Source organism: Cryptotermes secundus, unplaced genomic scaffold (genome assembly GCF_002891405.2).
Source record: "Cryptotermes secundus unplaced genomic scaffold, Csec_1.0 scaffold9, whole genome shotgun sequence".
Lineage (NCBI taxonomy): Eukaryota > Metazoa > Arthropoda > Insecta > Blattodea > Kalotermitidae > Cryptotermes > Cryptotermes secundus.
Window position 1 is genome coordinate 482,237 of NW_019725413.1, and position 21,240 is coordinate 503,476.

At 39.6% G+C, this 21,240-nt stretch overlaps 1 protein-coding gene across 1 annotated transcript in view; it reads right to left on the reverse strand.

Annotated features, from left to right (window-relative positions):
* Nucleotides 1-215: 215 nt before the first annotated feature.
* Nucleotides 216-21,240, reverse strand: part of LOC111863287 (DNA repair protein XRCC3) — a 22,182-nt gene continuing 1,157 nt past the window's right edge. The window contains exons 2-6 of the mRNA XM_023849474.2: nt 12,013-12,193; nt 9,930-10,133; nt 7,213-7,355; nt 3,118-3,330; nt 216-649 (exon numbers count right to left, since the gene is read on the reverse strand). Of these exons, the coding sequence (XP_023705242.1) occupies nt 398-649; nt 3,118-3,330; nt 7,213-7,355; nt 9,930-10,133; nt 12,013-12,193 (993 nt within the window). The 3' untranslated portion in view covers nt 216-397. The remainder of the gene's footprint in view (nt 650-3,117; nt 3,331-7,212; nt 7,356-9,929; nt 10,134-12,012; nt 12,194-21,240) is intronic.

Genomic DNA, 21,240 nt, shown 5'->3' on the forward strand with positions numbered 1-21,240 from the left:
GCAGTGGTATGACCAAGGAAAAATAATGCAGATGACATGGATACTGAGAATTAGGATTTAAAGGAAAGAGCCTATGGGTCAGAATAAGATGGTTCAGTCAGACAAAGGAACACACAAAGAAGACAGGAAAGAGCTGACGAGAATTCAAAAGGGAAGACTGTAAGAAAAAAATGGACACATTTTATCATCATCCTGCATAAAATGCAATAAGCTGCTGAAAGAATAATAATGACTTTCATTTGACAGTACAGTCTTCACAGTATAATTAAATACACTTCAAGTAACAATCACACAATAATGTCCAATAAAAATTTGAAACTCTAATGTGAGAGACAGTATACATGAATCTATGAGCATATTACTTTATGAATAATACTCACATGCCATGTTGCCGAGTTCAACTAATTCCAAACACTCCTGCTCTTGTGACAATAAAATGACAAGTATCATTAGGAAGATGAGGTGCAAACACAGCCTGAAGAGTCCTCACTGACACTGCAAGTGTGGTCTGATGAGGATCTCGCACGGTGTGATCAGTTCGAGACAGCTGAAGACGTGTAGTTACCATGTTTGCCCATGCCAGGCCAAGTGCTGCTACAGGTCGCTGTTTCATGTCACTGTTCGCCCCATCAGAGATAACATCTGTTACCTGAAATACATGCATACTAATTACCATATGAGATGGAACAGCCCAGTTTATTTTGTAGTTTATTAAATGATCCTGCCAGTAACTCAGAATATATGTAGTTGGATGATTGTGAATATTGATTTGGAAATGTTGTGGAAGGAAGCAATTATGGCCTAACTTAAAGCACCATCCTGGCATTTACCTGCAGGAACTGAAGAATACCACGGTAAGCCCAAAGTAGTTGGTGTCTCAACCAAGATATTAATCTATTGCCTCATTAACACAAATCAGGAGCATTACCACTTAAGCCAACTTACTTAATGATAGCTCAGTTGGTGACCAAGGAAATGGAGTTTGATTCCCAGCAGGGCAAGAGATTTTTTTTTTTCCTTTTTTCTTTTTCCTACCCAGCCTTCCGGTGGATAAGTATCAGGGTTTGTGTCGAGGGTAAAGTGGCTGGGATGTGAAGCTGACCACTGCCATTTAGTGCCCAGTTTAAAAATGCATGTTATACCTTAATGCCCTCATATGATTTCATATGCTGTTCAACCCCTTAAGCAAGTTCTTAAATTAGCACTGCATTACCCTCTCAAGTGGTACTTAAATTGCTGTGCAGCAGCACCCTCATGTGCTGTTCAAAATTACCCGTGTTTTGTAAATTATCCAACATAATTAGATTTTTGTAGAGAAATTAATAATAGTATAAATTTAATTGTACTTACACTATTTTCATTATTACCTGGTCTGAAACACATTTAGAACTAAAGGAAGCAACTATGTTTGTTGACTCTATACAGCAGTTTTTATATAAAGTAACAGATGGAAGAAGACATCATGACCTGCAGAACATGCTTCCATACAGTTTCATTATCTCTTAACAAAGAGCAGGTGTAAAGATATTCTTATGAAAGCTTGTACATGTACAACTGCTATAATGACAGGTTAGTAAGTGGCATATGTGAGTATATGGGGGGTTGAGTCCAGTTGGGTCCGCTCGGCACGGCAGCCACTGACTGGCCTATTGTACCTGCCCTGGGTGATTGTGATGATGGAGAATTTGGTGGAATGAAGATTGCCAGGGGAAACCGAAGTACTCAGAGAAAACCTATCCCAGCACCACTTGACCAGACCCAGGTTTGACGCCAGGCCACCGTCGTGGGAAGACAGCGACTAACTGCTTGAGCTATGGCGTGACCCTTTATATTGGGGGTTACTTAAGCACAGGGTCAACTGTACTTTCATCATTAGTGATTACCATATGATGAAATCCTACAACATAGGAACTAACTGAGATACTTAAAACTCTTTCAAAGACCCAAGTTCATCTAAATAACTAGTTGCACAGCCCAGAAAAAATCAGAATATAAGAAACAACATAACACTAAGCCAAAACATTTTTTTGGATTTATATAGAGTGAATCACAAAAATTTACACTGAAGAGGCCAATCCCTTATAGCTATTAACCATTCAGGGCACAGTGGTTATACATACCATCTGCTTTAAGTGGCCTCCATAGTCTAGAGGTAACGTTCCCACCTCACGACTCGTAGTACGCAGGTTCAAATACCCGGCGGAGGTCGTCGAATTTTTAAGGCAGAAAAATTCAGGGAACAAGTCCTCCGGGAGGGACTTTAAGCTGTGTGTCCCATGTCGTAACTTTACGGCACGTAAAAGAACCTCATATCCCCAAAGGGGATCACTGAGCCAAATTCCAGGACGTTTCCCGCCCAACAACAGTCTCTAAGGCCTCTGATAGATGGGGGAAGCATTATAGACACTGCTAAGCAAGTGGCCGAACTCGCTTGCTCAGCGGGACTGATGGTACGCACTATTTATTGGTAGGGTAAAGAGACTGGTAGAATATCACAGAGGGAAGCACAATAGATCAAACTGGTCGCGGTGCATGTGGAAACCCACCCTCTCTAAATAACTAACTACCATCTGCTTTAACATTCAAAGACTTGTGTTTTGCCCACAAAGTGAATGTGTTTCATATGATTCTCAGAATATACAGTGATTATTTCCCTGAACAGCATTAACTGCCAGATTTTTATACTGGAGAGGCAGTTTGTTTCTGGTGAGGCAGGAACTGAATTTTTAAATATTATTCAGATAAACTTCACGCTTCAAATGACCTTACTTAAAGTTTAAGTTGTAACACCATGTAGTTTGCAGAAATCCCCCAGTGTTTTGAAGAAATATATAATTTTCAAGAAACCAGCAATAACCAAACACCAAGCACAGTTTATTACTGGTTTCTTGTTTGGCTTATGCATCAACCTTGAAGAAGGAGGTGAATAATTTCTCTGAAACATCAATGGACATATACTGAACAACATGGTGTTACAAGGCAGTTTGCATTTTTCATAACCACTACTGTATGAACTGCAAATCCAATGACCTTAGAGTGGTCAAAGAAAGTATTTTTCAGTAACTTACAACTCACAGGTGATGTGGGAATGTTGTGCTAGGTAGAAGAGAATGGTACCTGGTTGACACATATCACAGCCAAATGAAACTGGTCTGCAAGTTTATGAAGCTGGCCACCAACCATTTGCAAGTCTTTTGCTCTATTTATAGCATCACTTGGGTCATAATCTGTTCGAAACACTCCAGCAATGGAGTCTATGACAACAAGCCTGATGTTGCGCTGAACGAGAAGTTCTGGTAGTCTTACACTCAAGCACTGCTTCAGGGTTTCCTGTAAAGCAAGGATGTCACCAGCATAAATGGAGTAAGATTACAACTTTTACAGAGAGTAACTCTGATGTTTCTTGTCCTTAGTTTACTTTGCAATGCTTTTCTAGTTGCAAAGGTGATCTAGTATTGAAATTTATTTATTTAAAGGTCATCTGATGCCATCACTAACTCAGACTATGTAGCACTGAAAATTAGAAGGAAAGTGAAAAATGAATTGAAATGACCAAGCAAGTTGGCTCAAGTTGTAACATTTCTGACATATTCAGAAGTTCCCCAATTTGGATTTCAGCCATGAAACCAACTATAGTTAGTGCCTCGTAACTTTAGCCGCATGGAAAGGTAAACACTGTTGTGAAGCACGCGAATCTGTACGCTTGCTATGGTGACATTCAGAGCTACTCCCTGAGCGGAAAACATTAGCTATTACTTCCCTGGCCTCACTATGAATTGTTCCGTGTGACTGTCGGTGTGCCATGATAGGGACACAAACACCATGTAATACAATTGCTATGACTGGTACCAACAAGCAACACAACATACTATACACTATACTATACTATACTATACACAACATACTATACTCAAAGACGGTATATTCCAAACTGGTAGTANCGACTGGTACCAACAAGCAACACAACATACTATACTCAAAGACGGTATATTCCAAACTGGTAGTACTCACACTGACGTAAACTGATAACACTGCTCCCCCAGCCCACGAGAGATGGTATGACCCCTCTACCACAGCTAGAGTTCCGAGCAACTAACAGTATCCTGACTAAGGTTTCCATGATTTTCCTATCACCTCCAGGCAAATGCCCAGACAGTACTTTTAACTATACCACGACTATGTCCTACCATGCTGGTCGCAGTGGCTGCATGGTCTAAGGCATGAAATGTCTTAGTCTGCTCAAACATTGGGATTGTGGGTTGAAATCCCACTGAAGACATGGATGTCTGTCTGTGTTGGGTAGTGGCCTTGCCACTACGATAATGGATCCCCCATCCAAGGAATCCTACTGACTGTCTTAGATTAAGAAACTGAAGTAAAATGAAGCATTTCACGCATACCCTATGCTCCAAGGGGGAGCAACTGCAATAGAAGAGGAGGAGGAGGAGGAGATTATGGTCATGATGATCATGTCCTATCACATTTTTCCAGTTCAATATTCACCAACATCAAATTGCTTGACATTATGGTCTGAGTTACTGACACTACTTTTATAAACTACACACCAGGAAATGGTCATGGCATATTTAGTGAAGAAACCTAAACTTCTTTAATAATTAAGCATAAGTATTTCTTTCATGGGTGTTAGTGAAGTAAATTACTCAAATAGTGGTAAACAGAGACAAAACAGGATTTCATGACTGTTCCTTACACGTAACTTAATGCTGAACTTATGTACAGGATAACAGGGAACAGCATAAGGCCCCCAGCTATTAAGAAAAAAAAAATCACCCAAGAGACAAATATAACAATTTCCTGTAAAACTCTGAAATAACAAATGGCTGACAGGATCTCATCAGATTGGAATGCTGGAAGCAACACATACAAGACAACTGTGAATTGGCATGAGTCCTTGCTTTCAGTGCTGGTGCAGCTGCATGACTGTTGCCAAGCAATGTACTGGGTGGCCAGATAAAAGGTATCCAAAATAAAAAATTTCTCTCAGAAACTAACGGTCATACACATTTCTGGTTTATGTCATCGGAAAGGAAAATTCTGAAATTTTTTTCCTTTCATGCCCAGCTTACGTGCATGTGCCAGCTGGTGACCTTCAGCAAGCTCAGCAACAACCACAAGAACAGGTTCAATGCATATTATAGCTAGTAGAGTTGCAATCTCTTATGGCTGTCCAGTATCATTTTAGAATGCAATATGCATGTCAATCTCCTGAACAGAAAAGCATTCAGTTCTGGGACAACAAACTGAGGACTACAGGCAGTCTGTTGCATGTAAAATCTCCAGGAAAGACATGGGCCTCTGAATAAAATGTCAATCGCATTAGAAAGGCATTCTAGCGAAGTCTATGCAAATCAAGTCATCCTGCTAGCTTACAATTATAAATTCCACGTTCAACAGTGCATGATGTGCTATACAAAAGGCTCCACCTAAGAGCATACAAGATTCAAATGATTCATGCACTAAAACCAAGTGACCAAGTAGCATGCACACACTTTGGTGTGGACATGCTAGAAAGAATTTATGCGTTACCCGATGTCCTCTGTCAAGCATGCTTCTTAGGCAAGCCAACATTCCATGTCAACGAAGTTGTAAACAGGTACAACTGCAGGATTTGGGGTAGTCAAAATCCACATGTTACATGTGAGTTGGAGACAGGCAGCCCCAGAGTGAACATATGGGTTGGCTTAACACATGACAAGTTGATTAGACCGTTTTTCTTGTGACTGAACATTCATACTTGAACGTGCTGGAGCTGTATGCACAGCCCCAAACCCACCTCAAGCTATCCTCCAACAAGGTGGGGAACCACCACATTTCTGCCACCATGGTGGGAATCACCTCGACAGAAATGGCTAGGAGATAGTTTGGCAGAGGTGGACCAATCACTTGGCCTCCTAGGTCACCATATTTAACCCTATTTGATTCTTCTTCGTGGGGTTATGTGAAGATCAACGATCTTCAACACCTGCAAGCCCATTTAAGGGATACTGCAGCTACGGTAACACCAAACATGCTTCAAGCAATGTAGAACAAGGTCGAATATCATCTTGATATCTTTCATGCCACCAAGGAAGCCCACACTGAAATTTACTGAGAAAGTTATATGCTCAGAAAAAAGCTTTGATAGTTTTCCTCTATAATGGCGTAACCCATAAATATGTATAATATCTAGTAAATGCTTTCTGAGATATAATTATTTTATTTTTGATACCTTTCATCCAGACACCTGTATTTGTTCAGTTCCACTTACATGGGCATTTTTAACCACATATACAAAGGGAAAGGTAAAGCTGTCCCTGTGCTTAATTAATTAAACACCATGCCATGAAGACGTACGGAGGAGAGAAGGTGTAGCTCCACCATTTTTCATCTTGGCACTAGATGAAGGTGAGTGGTCAGCTTCATGCCCCTGCCACTTTATAGCTGAGAAAAAATCTCCCCAGTGCCCACTGGATTGGAGGCTTCTTGGGTCTCAGAGCTGTTTGGATGCTATGAAGAGAAAATCTTGCCCTGCCAGGAATCAAACCCTGGCCAGGCAGCTTGTCGCTATAACAATTAAGCTATCCTGGCTCTACCTACACATATCTACATTAACATTTATTAGTATTTTAATTACAAGTCCTTTCATCAATATACACCATTACTTTCAGACACATTTTGTTACATTTTCCTTGTTAAATTATATTCTATCATGAAAAAATCTACCCATGAAATTATTCAAATAAAATTTTTTAATGCTTATTAATCATTCCCTCTACAGTAATTCAAAAAATAAATATGGGTACTTCATCACAGTTGGTTGAGGCACGTTGCTACAAGCAGGAAGGTCACATGTTCAGTTCCCAATGAAGTCAATGGATTTCTTCAATTGACATAATCCTTCCAGCTGCATTATAGCCCTGGGGTTCACTCAGCCACTAACAGATATGAGTACCAGGAATCTTCCTTTGGTAAAAGGGGGCTGACCAGCAAGTAAGGATGACAACCTCACCGCCAACTGTGAGCTGAATGTTTATAACATGTGGGATCCTCGACATCTCACAACCCCATGGGCTTCCACAGCCCATTACAGGGATAGATTCGACTTTTCTTATCTTTCACACCTTTATCATTATTTAGGGTCTCAAAAAGAATCATTTCAACTCTGATATAGTTAGAAATATTTTATATTTTGTTATAATTCCAAGCACTTACAACATCACCAATATGTTCAATGAAAATATTGTCTCCAAAACTGATACTGGTCTGTGACTGTGAGAATGTAGGGGGAAAACATTGGAACAGCTCTTGTAGCCGACGAGAAGGAAAAGCATCTTCAGTACAAATATAAACTGCACCTGTAACAATGAAATTGGTAACAAAGTAAGGTCCTTGTGCTGAATTAAAGAGGCACACCATGATGGCATATGGGGGAATGGAAGTATACCTCCATGATTACCTAACCTCAGAAGTAGGTGGACATGGGGGTCATGCCCCACTGTTTTATCCTCAAGGAAAGAGCCCCTGGCATCCATTTGCTAGGATGCATGAAATTGAGCAGAAGTTAAAATGAAAATGACTGTCTTCTGCAATGTGATGTCATGTAGTCTGGTAAATATTTACCAATTATTTTACCCCACAGATAAAGGTGGCAGGTTCCTCTGAAACAGTGAAACATATGTCCTAAAATGTATCGTGACACAACCGGGAAGATTAATTTAATTTAATTTTGGTTTTTACAGATATGATTTAACCCTTATATTAGATTAAGCTTGCTTAAGCTTAAGATTGCTGTCTCTTCACATCTGACACCATGTTATCTGGTAGAATATTACTAAGGTTATTGAGGAACCTACTGCCCCCATCTTCTGGGTAGAAAAGAAAATTGGGAGGGAGAAAAGTGGTACTGGTATAGGAAGATGGAGGACTTGGACTAGAGCCCTGAGCAAATCTCAGTCATGCCTACATCAATACCAGCTTTTTGCCATCGTCTTATACTTTAATCCTGAAGACGGAAGCAATAATTCCTCTAACATAGTGGAGAAGTTTGACCAGACTACAACACATCCCATTCCAAAAGTAATCATTATAATCACTGCTATGAGGAAATCAAATCTCGAATTTTTCAACATGGTGAATGTGTAGTCAGGTAGTGTGGAGTCAGATCATACATACATTTAACTTACATGAATTCAAACATACATGCTCATCACGTAAATAAATTATAAAAATGAGAATTTAAATAGCATGGACGATGCCATGCACCATGTCACTCAGCACATGCATAATCATCGGAATGATTGGTGAGTGTTCAGGTTTCCTGTTTTCCTTTTTTATTCTTTCATTCTTCCATATCTCTTTCTCTCTCTCTCTCTACTTTTACAAAATTAAAAATAAAATTGTACTGTATATTTTACTTATATGTGTACCCTTCATTATATACATTAATATATAATACATATGTGGTCTGACAATAAAGTTCACAAACTCATCACAGTAAAAGTGCTACATACCTCATTGCTGAATATCACTGTGGTTGCCTTCAAAGTACTCATCTTGGAAAGCTATGCACCAATGCCAGTGCCTAGTCCACCCTTCAAAACAATCTTTGGAACTGGTTTTGTGGAATAGCCTTCAGAGCTGCTGTCATATTACTCCTGATGTTATCAATGTCATCAAAATGCATTCCTTTCAATATTTCCTTCATCTTTCGGAATAGAAAAAAGTCACTGGGGGCTAGATCTGGTGAATAGGGAGGGTGTTCCAGCACAGTTATTTGTTTACTAGCTAAAAACTCCCATAGAGATAGTGAAGTTTCAGCAGGTGCACTGTTGTGATGCAAGACACCAAAACACACTCAGACAACAATAGATGCCACTCAGAAAGAGACTGTCACAGATTAACGACACAGCTGTGAAATGCTGATATGCCAATGTCAACAAGCAATACTGAAGTTTCTGTCCATTGCTACTATGGCAAGCACACAAAGGCATGTACTTAGGCCGCACCATAGCTTAAGTGGTTAGTCGCTGGCTTCCCACCGCGGTGGCCCGGGTTCGATCCCAGGTATGGTCAAGTGGGATTTGTAGTGGACAAAGTGGCGCTGGGGCAGGTTTTCTCCAAGTACTTCGGTACCCCTGCCAATCCTCATTCCACCAAATTCTCCATCATCATAATCACCCGGGGCAGGTATAACAGGCCAATCTGTGGCCGCCGTACTGAGTGTACCCAGCTGGACACCACCCCCCACTAGCGAAATAAAAAAAAAAATAAAGGCATGTACTTAGAGAAATTTAGGGGATTTTCAAAAGTGATTCTAATAATATATGTTGCTTTTAAAATGTAAATCCATGTAACATGTGATTCTATTCTTAAAAAAAGGTGAAGCTATCCCTGCGTGGAGGCCCAAAGGGTTGTGAGATGCCAAGGCTGCCACATTTTCTAGACAGTCAGCTCACACTTACAGACGATGGTGAGGTTGTCAGCCTCACACGCCAGCCAGCCACCCACTACCCCCACAAAGATTCATGGTACTCATTTCTGTTGGAGGCTGAGTCAACCCTAGGGCTTTAATGCAGCTGGAAGGATTTGGTCAATTGAAAAAATCCAATAACATCAGGAATCAAACCCATGACTTTCTGGCTTGTAGCATAGGGACTCAACTGACTATGCTACTCCTTGCCCCTGTGATTCCATTTTACATTGTACATGTAAAAATAAAATATATGACTACACAGTGTGTTATAGAACAACAGGTTCACATGTATAATAAATTAATATTATGACCAATGAGATGAGCAAAATAACAAAGGAAGTATTTAAAAAATGAGAATGTTACACTGCAATGGTTTTGTTCTTGTTACTGTGTTTAAATAAGGAAGAGTAAACGAAAGACATTTTTAGACGTGGCTACAAACATGATTGTTATCTACCTCCACTCAGGCCACCACATAAGACGGGGTATTGCACTGTCAATGCCATCTGGAGGCAGAGCTGAGTCTTTCCACTGCTGCTCTCTCCAGCAATTTCAGTGATTCCTTGGACTGCAACCCCTCCTTTTAAAAACCCATCCAGTTTACTGCAACCAACTGATAAACGTTGCCATCTTTTTCTGAAAGTGCAAACTGCATCTGCAACTGTTTCAAGAAAACATTATCTGGTAGCAGCACCCAAAGGTTCACCACTGAAAATACCAAAACATACTATCTACCATGATCCTGAAACAGTTCTGTTGACCTTCTACCATCATAACCTGCTTCTGTAAAATTAATCTAAATATTACCCTCACACCTTAACACATTGAGTTAATGTTTTCTCAAAAAAATTCAGTATTCATTTCATGTTTCCTCCATCTCAACCATGTGCTCCGACTACTATAGCCTCCTACATTTCACTAGCCTAATGCTTCTGTGTGACCTGTCAAAATCACAAAGTTCCTCAATATGTAACATCTTAAATTGCTCATGTTCTTAACCCTCTTTGGGTCCACATATTTCCCTAGGCATTTTGTCTTCAAACACCTGTAGTTTATTTGTTTCTCTTAAAATAAGTAAGATACGACATTCATGACCATAAAAGACAACAGTGAGAGATATGAAGAGTACTGTCTTCTGGGGTTTAACACCATGTAGTCCACTGAAAGTCAGCTGATGTTTTGGAGGTACATATCACCTCCATCTTCAAGGTCAGAGAATAAGGCGAGCAAGTTACCAGCATGAAAGCAGAACCTACCCTGAAGAGAGGCAATATATTCCTCTTCAATTCAATTCATTTATTTCATTTCCATAAATCCATACAGAAACAAGTTCCATGAGATGTGGAAATAGTCAAATTTGAATCTTAACATAGATAAAATAAAAACATAGAAAAACAAATTATAGAAATAAATTCAAGAATACATAAATTAATATAATTACATTTCAAAATAACAATTAGTATATAGTAAGCAATCATATTTCTGACAAGGCCCTTTATATATATTGTTATGTTAACTGTAATAATAAGTGAACAATTAATAATTACTTTAGCAAAATAAAATCATCTATTAAAAAATTCATCAAGTGTGTAGAAGGAATTATTACTCAAAAAGTCCTTCAATTTGACTTTAAATTGATTAGGTATGGAAGCAATTTCTTTAAGATTATAAGGGAGTGCATTAAAGACCTTCACCGCCTGTGAGACATGCCCCTACCATATACAACCAGATTCACCTGGTTCATATGTAGATCCATTCTCCATCTAGTTAATAAATCATGATAGTCATTGTTTAGAGCAAACTTGTCTCTATTTTTAACAACGAACATCATCAGTAAGTATACATATTGAGCTCTTAAAGGGAGTACATTTAATTCCCTGAATCTATTTCTACACGACTGTTTATATCCACAACCAACCAGCGGCTGGCTTTCAGCGGACTATACAGCGTTATATCCCAGCAGACAGTACTCTTCATAACCTTCAAATCCTAAATGACAACAACTATGACTGGATCACAATACAGGCCGCTCAAATGGCATATACTAACAAGGTAAAGATATCCCTGTGCTTAACTAATTAAGCACTACGCCATGAAAACGTATGGGGGAGTTGAAGCATAGATCCACACTTTCTTGACCTTGGCACAAGTTGGAGACGAGTGGTCAGCTTCATGGCCCAGCCGCTTTACCCCGGTACCCATTGGATATGAGGCTGGAGGGGCCCCAGAGCCGGTCTGGATGACATGGAGAAGAAAAAATTCTTGAAAGAACTTGAAATCTGACCACTCAGTTGTCCAACCCATAGCCAGTCGCTATACCATCTGCACAATCCCGGGTCATCCAACTGGCAGGACTATGTCTTTGTAACTATTATAACTACACCATTTTGCCTGACTTTCATGTGACAATGCTGTTAATAAACTGCAGCATTTAAAATCGGCAGATCTTCTTTTCAGGTCATTAGGCAACATTTATGACAATATATTTGGTAGAATTACACTGCACGCTAAAATATGATTCACTTGATTTTAAATCTTACCAGGAATGAATCCAAAAGGCAATGCTGATTTTGCAACATTTGTCCTAACAAACTGGCATTCTTCTTTGGTTAGGTTTCCTAGCTTCCGCAATTCATGATTAGAAGACGTTAGAACTGAATCTGCTGAAACCAAACCCGNATTAATATATGAGTATTTAACAAACATATGATAGTTAAGATGCTGCGAAAGTTCCACTCCAGAAAGTCTTTCCACATAATCGGTAACACTTAACACATCTTTCACATTTTTCACGCTACAATGTCGCCAAGGTCGCCAACATCCGAACATCCTATTTTGGTGTGACAGTTGGCAGGTTGGCAGAGACTGTAGCTCAGTAGCTCAGTGCGGTCCAGTGGCTTTAGTGTGTATTGGTGTGTACAGTAGTAGTATGTAGTGAAGAGCAATGTTAATTCTTTAATCCTATACATCTTCCTGTATGTGCCGCCTTTGTTTCAATTAAGAAAATTTAGTCTTAATCGCATCCAACTTACAGCTGGGCTGAATGCATAGGTTTGTGATTCACTTTGTTGGTATCTTCTGCATCAACTGGATATCAAAAGCTCCATAATCTTAGGAGTGATTATGCATATAGAACATAAAGATGACATTATTTTTAATTAATCATACTGTAGAACACAATTAAGTCGGTCATAAACTACTGTGACATGGTGGCTGAAAGCCAGAACTGTGGAGCGAGAAGAAACATCCATTGCTAGGCTATAGCAACCTAAAGAGCCGGGCATTGCTAAGAAATGGCTCTGCAACTCGTTTCCGCGGCCACAGAGGCTGACGCAACAATGGAGGAATTGTTGTACGCGGTGTTTTTGCGTGGTCCACACCGAGGCTGTACGAGGATCGCGGCCGTGTGGAGGCGGGTGAATACGTGTACATAAGGGGTTCAATTGAAAAAAAAAACACTGTCGTGATCCTATGATTGGCTGTAAATCGCCAGTCGTAAAGTAACTCTGACCCTAGTGGAGGAGGGTTTGAATACCTCCACCGTAGGCCAAACCTGCGAGTGTTACGGGGCGACGAAAAGGGAACCTGGCCCTCCAGGTTGGGGGATTCTGGAATATGAGACAGCGAAATATGGCCTTAAGTCCCGTTGGACTCGGACCCGAGAATTACTGCGCTGGTGAGGGCCAGCAGCAATTGTAAATAATAGGCCAGTCATCTCGTCGGAGATGGCCCCCCCCATGAACAAACCAGCAGCTGCCTGACAGTAATAGAAATCTGTTTTGGGACCCTAGATGGGTCTTGACACCAACGTAGGCTGGCAGACTGACCGTTGGTCGTAACATGACTTTGACCTGAGAACCAAGAAGAAATGAAGGCGTGTCAAGATAAAATAGAGGTAGCTATGAAGAGCGGCCAAGAAAAGATGGAGGCCGCAATACACTCCATCCGGTTGGAGCTATAAGACCATCAAACATCGGATGGGAAACGTCGTGGCGTGTTGACCAAAAGACACAGGAACATAACGAGAAGACCGATGAACCGCAGGTGGACTTACAGGCAGTAAATACGTCCCTCGATATGTGGACGAAGAACCTCCTATAAACCATAGCGGACACAACGATGGCCTTCATGAAGAGCTCGGCCTCAGGATCCACAATGAGACGAGACAAGGCCCTGGTATAGGCCGCAAGGCGTGGACTCGAGACCAAGACAGCAGAAACCACGGACGATTTCGCCCAGCGACTTTAGTTCACAAGGCGCGAGTTCAAAACACAGCCCTGAAAGAATACTAAGCTTGGGCCGCCGCGTGACAAGCGAACACTCCCAATCTTGTGGAGGAACAGGAACAAACGTAGGCGTGACGCAGCCGCCTCAATTCGATGGTTGTCTGGTAACGGCTTCCAACACCGTAGCTTCCTCAGCTTCTGCGTTCACGTCCTTACTGGTCAGCAACTCTCTCACAACTAACTCAGTGTTGTTATGCAACGACTTAAATGGGGCCTTCTCCGCCTCCCACACCTCCTTGGGCAACCGTCTGTGACAACCTCCATGTCCATGTCCTAACTGCTTACTGCAGACTCTTGACTGACTGGCTTGTTCCATTGGTCTCGTGATGTAGTAGCCTCGGGAGGGACCCAACAGAAAACGCCGCTTCCCAAAATTCCTCTACTGTTGCATGATGCCACTATCGACACAAACACACAGAACACCATTCCTAGCAGTATGCCCATTCGTTACATTGCATGGTGTATTCCATTGTTACTGTTTATTGTACCATAACCTAGCAATGGACATCTCTCCTGAAGAAAGCAGTCTTCTGGGATTTGGCACCGTGTATATGTGGTGTTAACCGACGTTTCGGAGGAACGTATCGCCTCCATCTTCAGTCTGCTTTTACCGTTCTCACGGCCTTGTCGCTTGCAGATTTCTTATACTTTTTCTTCTACCCTGAAGATGGAGGCGATACGTTCCTCCGAAACGTCGGTTAACACCACATATACACGGTGCCAAATCCCAGAAGACTGCTTTCTTCATAGTCACCATCGTGAAAGCCTCAAATCTGACATCTCTCCTGATTAAACTATTCTGGTTTTCAGTGAACATGCCACAATACTGCGTTTTGACACACATTTCCAAATTATGACATGTTTAATTGTACAATTGTTTCTTCAGAACAATAATGTTCATAAAGAATTACATATATATGCTTTATATTACATGTTGTATGAGAAATTTTCAGAATAAGGAATTTCATACAGCAACTGCCACTATTCCAAAACCTCATCTGATGATTCAGGTGCCAAGAGAATTGGGCTTCAGTGCCTAACTAATAAAAATAAACTTCTCTACACCATAAAATAACTGACACATTTACATCTGAGAGCCTTTATTGTATCACTGTACAGAATATATATTATATAAAAACATTCTGGTTAAGATTTGTTGCTGCATTTCTGCTGTGCACATCCACACACACCACCCTGAACACAACACTGTTTATTGTACCATTTAATGAAACTATTAATATATTTTTTTCATATATAATGAAAGTGAATTTCTTCTTTGATTGGTTTATGCCATCTAGCTATTGCATTTTACCCTTACATACAGCTTTGAAAAATTAGATCTGACTGGTCCCTTTGGATGATGACCCCCCCCCCCTTTTTCTTTAACAGTGAGTTTCAACAGCCTAAGGAGGAATGGTGGAATATTACAATCCAGTGATATTTTATTCAACTTTCTGGGTTTTTAGATGTTAAGAAAACCTAAGTTTAAAGTTTCCATTAGTGGCAAGGTCTTGATATTAATATATATGAAAGGCAGTAATATTCATTACAAGCAAGCTTCATATTCCACCAAGTATTACTTTAAATTGTAATTAATACAGAAACTACAACAAAAATAGTGCTGTTCAAAATAATAAAAGGGTAGGTTGTTTCGTTGTTAAAAGTCCAAACTGCACATAATTCATGTCTTACGATAAACAAGACTACTGGCATTTACAAAGAAGACAATTATGCAGGCATGTAACAACTAGCTTAATATATCCTGCTCTGTATGAACATATGGGCTTCACAAATCCTTTCATCACATTTTGGCTTTTAAATAAAAAAATTGTCAGAACAGATGAAAGTACTGCAAGATATTTTTACTGTGAAGTTAATAAGTTCACCAGCCAGCATCTTACACTGCCACATTTCAGCAAGGCTGACAAAGCATAATGAAGCTGGTGTTCTGGTACGTGAAGCCACGTAGTTTGATCGATATATGTCAGAGTTTTGATGGAAACTGCTGCCTCCATCTTCACAATGGAAAGCATGGTATGGATCTGGGGCAAAAACCAGGAGTAGGGCTATGATCATACCAAGAGAAGTAAAGAGAACAGTGGGAATATTTGGCTATTTGAGGGGTCTGAGGGCAGAGTGACTGGGAGAAATAATGACTGGATGTATTATGATATAAAATTTAGTTAGGTGCCATGCCAGAGTCCAGGCTCTTAGACACTGGCTTCTCACCAAGCCTCAGATTCAGTCCCAACTGGCTTCACATGCGATTTATGGCGAAAAGTAGCACTGGGGCAAGTTCCTTAGGGTTTCCCCTGCTAATCATCATTGCAGCATTGCTCCATACCCATCTATCACAGCCCTGACCAGGCAGAACACTGTCATGTCCCCTGCCTTTAAGTGGAGGCTTCATCTCTGGCACAGCTCTTGACTAGTCACAAAATAAGGAAGTTAGTTTTATTATACAAAATTTAGTTATTCAATGTTTCCACAGCTCCAGAATATTTGGCACTGGATCCCTTCTTCATTGAGCTCAATCCAATTTACATCACAATTTATTTTAGCTCAACGTCCAATTTCTGTCCTATTATAATGAATTTAGATGTGGAAAAATGTTAAACCACCATTTCCCCTGTATTACAATTAAATGTTAATTGCCAATTTGTAAAACAGATAAAATATGTCTGAAATGCAACTGTATGCTACAAGAAGTTTCCAGCTGTAATGGTTTCTAATCACCTGGGATTTATAAATGACAGAAGTAGCCATTCTTCACACAGCATATGCTGAAGAACACTGTCTTCTGAGTTGTGATGCCATGCAGTTTGGTAGATATGTACTAATATTTGGGAGAAATCAGCTGCCTCCATCTTCAGGGTAGAAGACTGAGGCAGCAGGTTCCTTCGGAATGTACGTATGTAGCTGCCAAATTACATGGCATTACATCCCCCGCCCCCCAAGGTTAATTTTCAGTCACTGTCAGAAAACCTCAAATTTCATCCACAATATGGTCAATATCATAACATGTGCAGTAAAAGCTGAAATACATAGCACTGGAAGATCCAGAAAGTCCAATTAACCAGGAACTGACTAATTGTGAATATGATGATTAAAATAGTCAAATATTTTGTTTTTTTTTCTGCTGCTGGGTTTTTTTTTTGTGGGGAGGGCTATATACACCTACACCATGTTATGTAAGTGTGGGACAGAAAACAGGACAGAATATCAAATGACAAATTAAATGATTAGGTCTGTCTGTGAGGTTGCTAGGTACATTAAGATACACATTGGGTTAACATTCTAATATCCAGAATATTATGATAAATGACAACCTTTTGGTCCCGGATACTGCTTCTTTTACTATAATAGCCAAAACTTTAAGGAAGGAATAGTGATCCAATTAAGAAATTAAAATTTACTTATGTAATTTAAAAAAAGAGATCTGAGGCACTCAAGATGGTGAATAGAGATTACCATCATCTGGGATGTGACACTCCATAATCTGGTAGCTATTTACCACTGTTTAAGAGGAATATGCTGTCTCCATCTTCAAAGTAGAATCATCCAAAACACTGACAAATCTCTACCAGACCACATGTCATCACAATCCAGAGGATGTTAATCTCTGGCAGAGGGGCCTAAGATTGGGAATGACGGCTCAAATCACATCCATAAATTAAAATGCAGTACTTAAACATCATGTCAGCAGCCATGGCGGCCATGGCTACGATACATATTAGCAAGAATGTGAGGTTAATTTCATATCTTTGGTAGGTCTGTAGCAGGGAACAGGAAACACAGCAGTTACCACACACTTCAAATAATCTTCAGGGTCAACAAAATGTCTGACAAAAGTCTTGGACATATCTGTACGTTTTCAAGTCTGTTCCTATTCGGAATTTGTTTTACAGTGAACACACTGAGTTCAATTAAATACTCAACACTGATGAAATCCACAAAATGGAGAAATATTATGAACAAAGTGTTTCATAATGTATCAGAAGTAGCAAGGAAAGTTGTACACCAAGTTGTGCATAAGAGCAATACAAATCTTTCTTTCTAGAGCTGCCTTTCAAACAGAAAGCTAGGTTTGACACCCCCCTGACAACTGATGTCATCACCTACACAAATAGTTCTTATCAACGGTGAAAGAACAATTAACATTTCAGAGTTTTAAAATAAACATATTTATAAATGATACTTTTATCTAACAGCACATAAAAAATGTCAGACTCAGATATATACATATACAACGTTCTTAAAAATGAAAAAGTATCGTAACATGGTTTCCTTTCCATGCAAGGCTCAAAAGTTACATAATCGTCACTCATCATTTAAGTACAACACTATGCATAAGATCTGGCTGGAAGGGTTTACACTAGACAATATGCACTACTGCATCAATTAAGACTTAAAATTATGATTTTCTCTAATTCATGCATAAAAAATGCATATCTGATTCAAGATGGACCATAGGAAAAGAAATTCAACTATTTTTATAACAAATACAGAAGGGAACCAAAGCTTAAGCTATGGAAAAAATACTGTCATCAGCAAAAGGCAGTCAATCATCATGTACACAATGAAGGTAAAAACAAATAATTAAAGATACTCTGAAAATTTATGGCAACACATGTATACAGACACAAACATACATACAAACGAAGCATATTTACATGAATATGTTTAGTTGGCACTTGGCAAAAATTCTTTCACATCTGTAGGGGAAGATCATAATCTCAAGCCTTAATTTTATGTCATACATAAGTATCTTGGTGTATAGCGTTTTACAGTAACCTTGACATAAGATGTGTATACATTTTGTATAAAATGACTCCAAAATGGGCAAGTATTAATTCAAGCCAGTGTTACGTGGCCCCAGCACTGTCAGCTTCTGCTGTTCAACTAACCGACTACACACAGCACAGCCCTTGTTGAGAAGGTAAGACACTCAGTCGAGAAATTCCCTACCTTTCATGGAACCTAAACGTTCATATTGTGTCTATAAAAGCTTTCAGGAAAATATGACCTTTTCAAATGTACACTTTTTGTCCCATTTTTACCATACTTCTACACATTTAAAAACAGATCAAAATTATATCAATGATAGAACTATCTTGATTAAATTCAGGAAATACTTGCTACCATTCAGTTCCAGATCTATCTCCCTGTCTACTACCTAGAAACTAAAAGATTCATATGTACAAATTATAATTTTAGCCATTGGTTTACATGTGCATGAAACTCAGTCTCTTATATTAACAGCAAAGTACCAATCTGAGGGGTTTTCATGAGAAAAGTGCTAAAAGAATATATGGACCTATGAGAAAATAAAACTGCATAATGAGATTGAAAGAATATGCAACAATCATTTGCAAGATACAGTTCTACCATATTCAACATTCAGCAAGTTACTGAAGATCAAACATTCCATGGAAATGTGCCCTAAAACACTCCTCTTGATCTATGTGTGATAGGCTTAAAGTGACATGTTTAACATCTGTTGAAGAGTTCAGCATATAAACCAAAGAATTTCAAACCACTTTATGAATGTCTAAAGGTCTGTGAAAAGAATTCTGTTAATAAACTGATACATATGTTGGACATTTTCTGTTGTCTAAGATTTGGTAAAAAAAAACATGTTTTGGAAGCAGAGTGAGCTCATGAAGCACGGCATTTTTATTAACCAAAAACAAGCCAATGGAAACTTGCCAGCACACGTCAGTTCACATTTATGTAGATTTTCTTCACTTTTAAAAGCACATATATTATTTCCCAAGTGAAATGATAGAAATTAATATACCAGTTACATTTAACACAGAATTTCATGCCATGAAAGCAGGCTTATAAAATGACTTTCATACAGTAAGTCTTTGTCAAGGTTACTTATAAACACCACTGAATGAAAGGAAATGCACGTCAGAACCTTACCCTCATATTTCCAAACCCTATCTTGACACATATATAAACACAATATTGAGTAAAGGGACCCACAACCTTCCTTTCACCCAACTTAAATTATAACAATAAAATGAGTACAATTATAAAATAATACAATATCCATGCAAGAACATGAGTAACATTCTCAGTTCTGAAAACAACCTTGCATGTCTCTGATACATGAGACAATTTTAAGTAAATTAACCATAGTCATGATATGGGAGCAGGCAGCTGTCCATGTATGGTTACAACACTATCGAAAGTGAAATCATTTGTACAGAGAAACACATTTCTCCTTGTGTGCAGGCATTAACAGCTCTCAGGCAAGATATATCATATTTTAGTACATTTTACAGTATGTGAACTCATGGTGATGGTACGAAGGTCCTTCTGAAAGTGTCGCAACAAGCATGATTCAAACCACTTAAAAGTACTTCAATATTTATAAAAATTGTTGCCTTCTGTGACATGATGCTATGTAGTCATTGCAGATAGTTACCAACATTCTTGAGGAACATTTATCTCCATCTTAAGGGTAAGGAGTAAGCCAAGCATAGAAAGCAGGTACAAATGGTGGGAGAGGGATGACGACCATGGCCTTTCACTGTCCTCCCTTTTCCTGACACCATGTCATTATTTCCATGCTCAGCTTTCTCTTCTACCTTAAACACAGAAGCAGCAGGTTCTTCCAAAATGTTGGTATGCATCTACCAGATTATAAAAAGTTACATCCCAGAAGACTATAATAAGCTTTATAATTTCCAAAGAAAAATTCATTTTTATGTATGAAACAATTTTGAAGCACCAGGTCCATCTTATAGGAACCGGGATAGCGTTGTTGGTATAGTGACCAGCTATGGGCTGGACAACCAAGGGATTGGAGTTTGAGTCCCAGTAGGGTCAAGAATTTTCTCTTCTCCACCTTGTCCAGACTGGCTGCGGGATCCATCCAACTTCATATCCAATGGGTATGGGGGGCAGCCAGGGCATGAAGCTGACCACTCACCTCAAGAAAATGTGGATCTATACATCCACTCCCACATATGCCATGGTGTACTGCTTAATCAGTTAAGCACAGGGACAACTTTACCTTTTAGGTCCACTTTATAAAATGAGGTGCCAGTATATTGTCGCGTATCGGGCGTATAACGCGACAAATAAATTCTCGATGTATTCGATGTAGCGAATTTTATTTCACATTCGCTCATACAATCACCCAAATTACAGATTCACGATTACTGCTATCTGCAGTATCACAAATAGTACACTCCAAATGCCACAGTACAACTGACTGGCTGACTTTCTCGACGATAGGTCCAGGACTCGCTGACTGACTCAGTACAACTCAGTACAACTGACTGTGAATAGCCTTCGCTGCGCCTCATGTAGCCTCGATCGGACCATACAGAAAACGGCCGCGTAATAGGCACCCTCTTTGCCTGGCGCTGTGTTGCTATGTAACGCTAGCGGAGGTAACCGCTGTTACTATCGTAACGTCGCCGCTGTTGACTCGCGTTGCCTAGCGACCGCGATATCCCTCGGCGA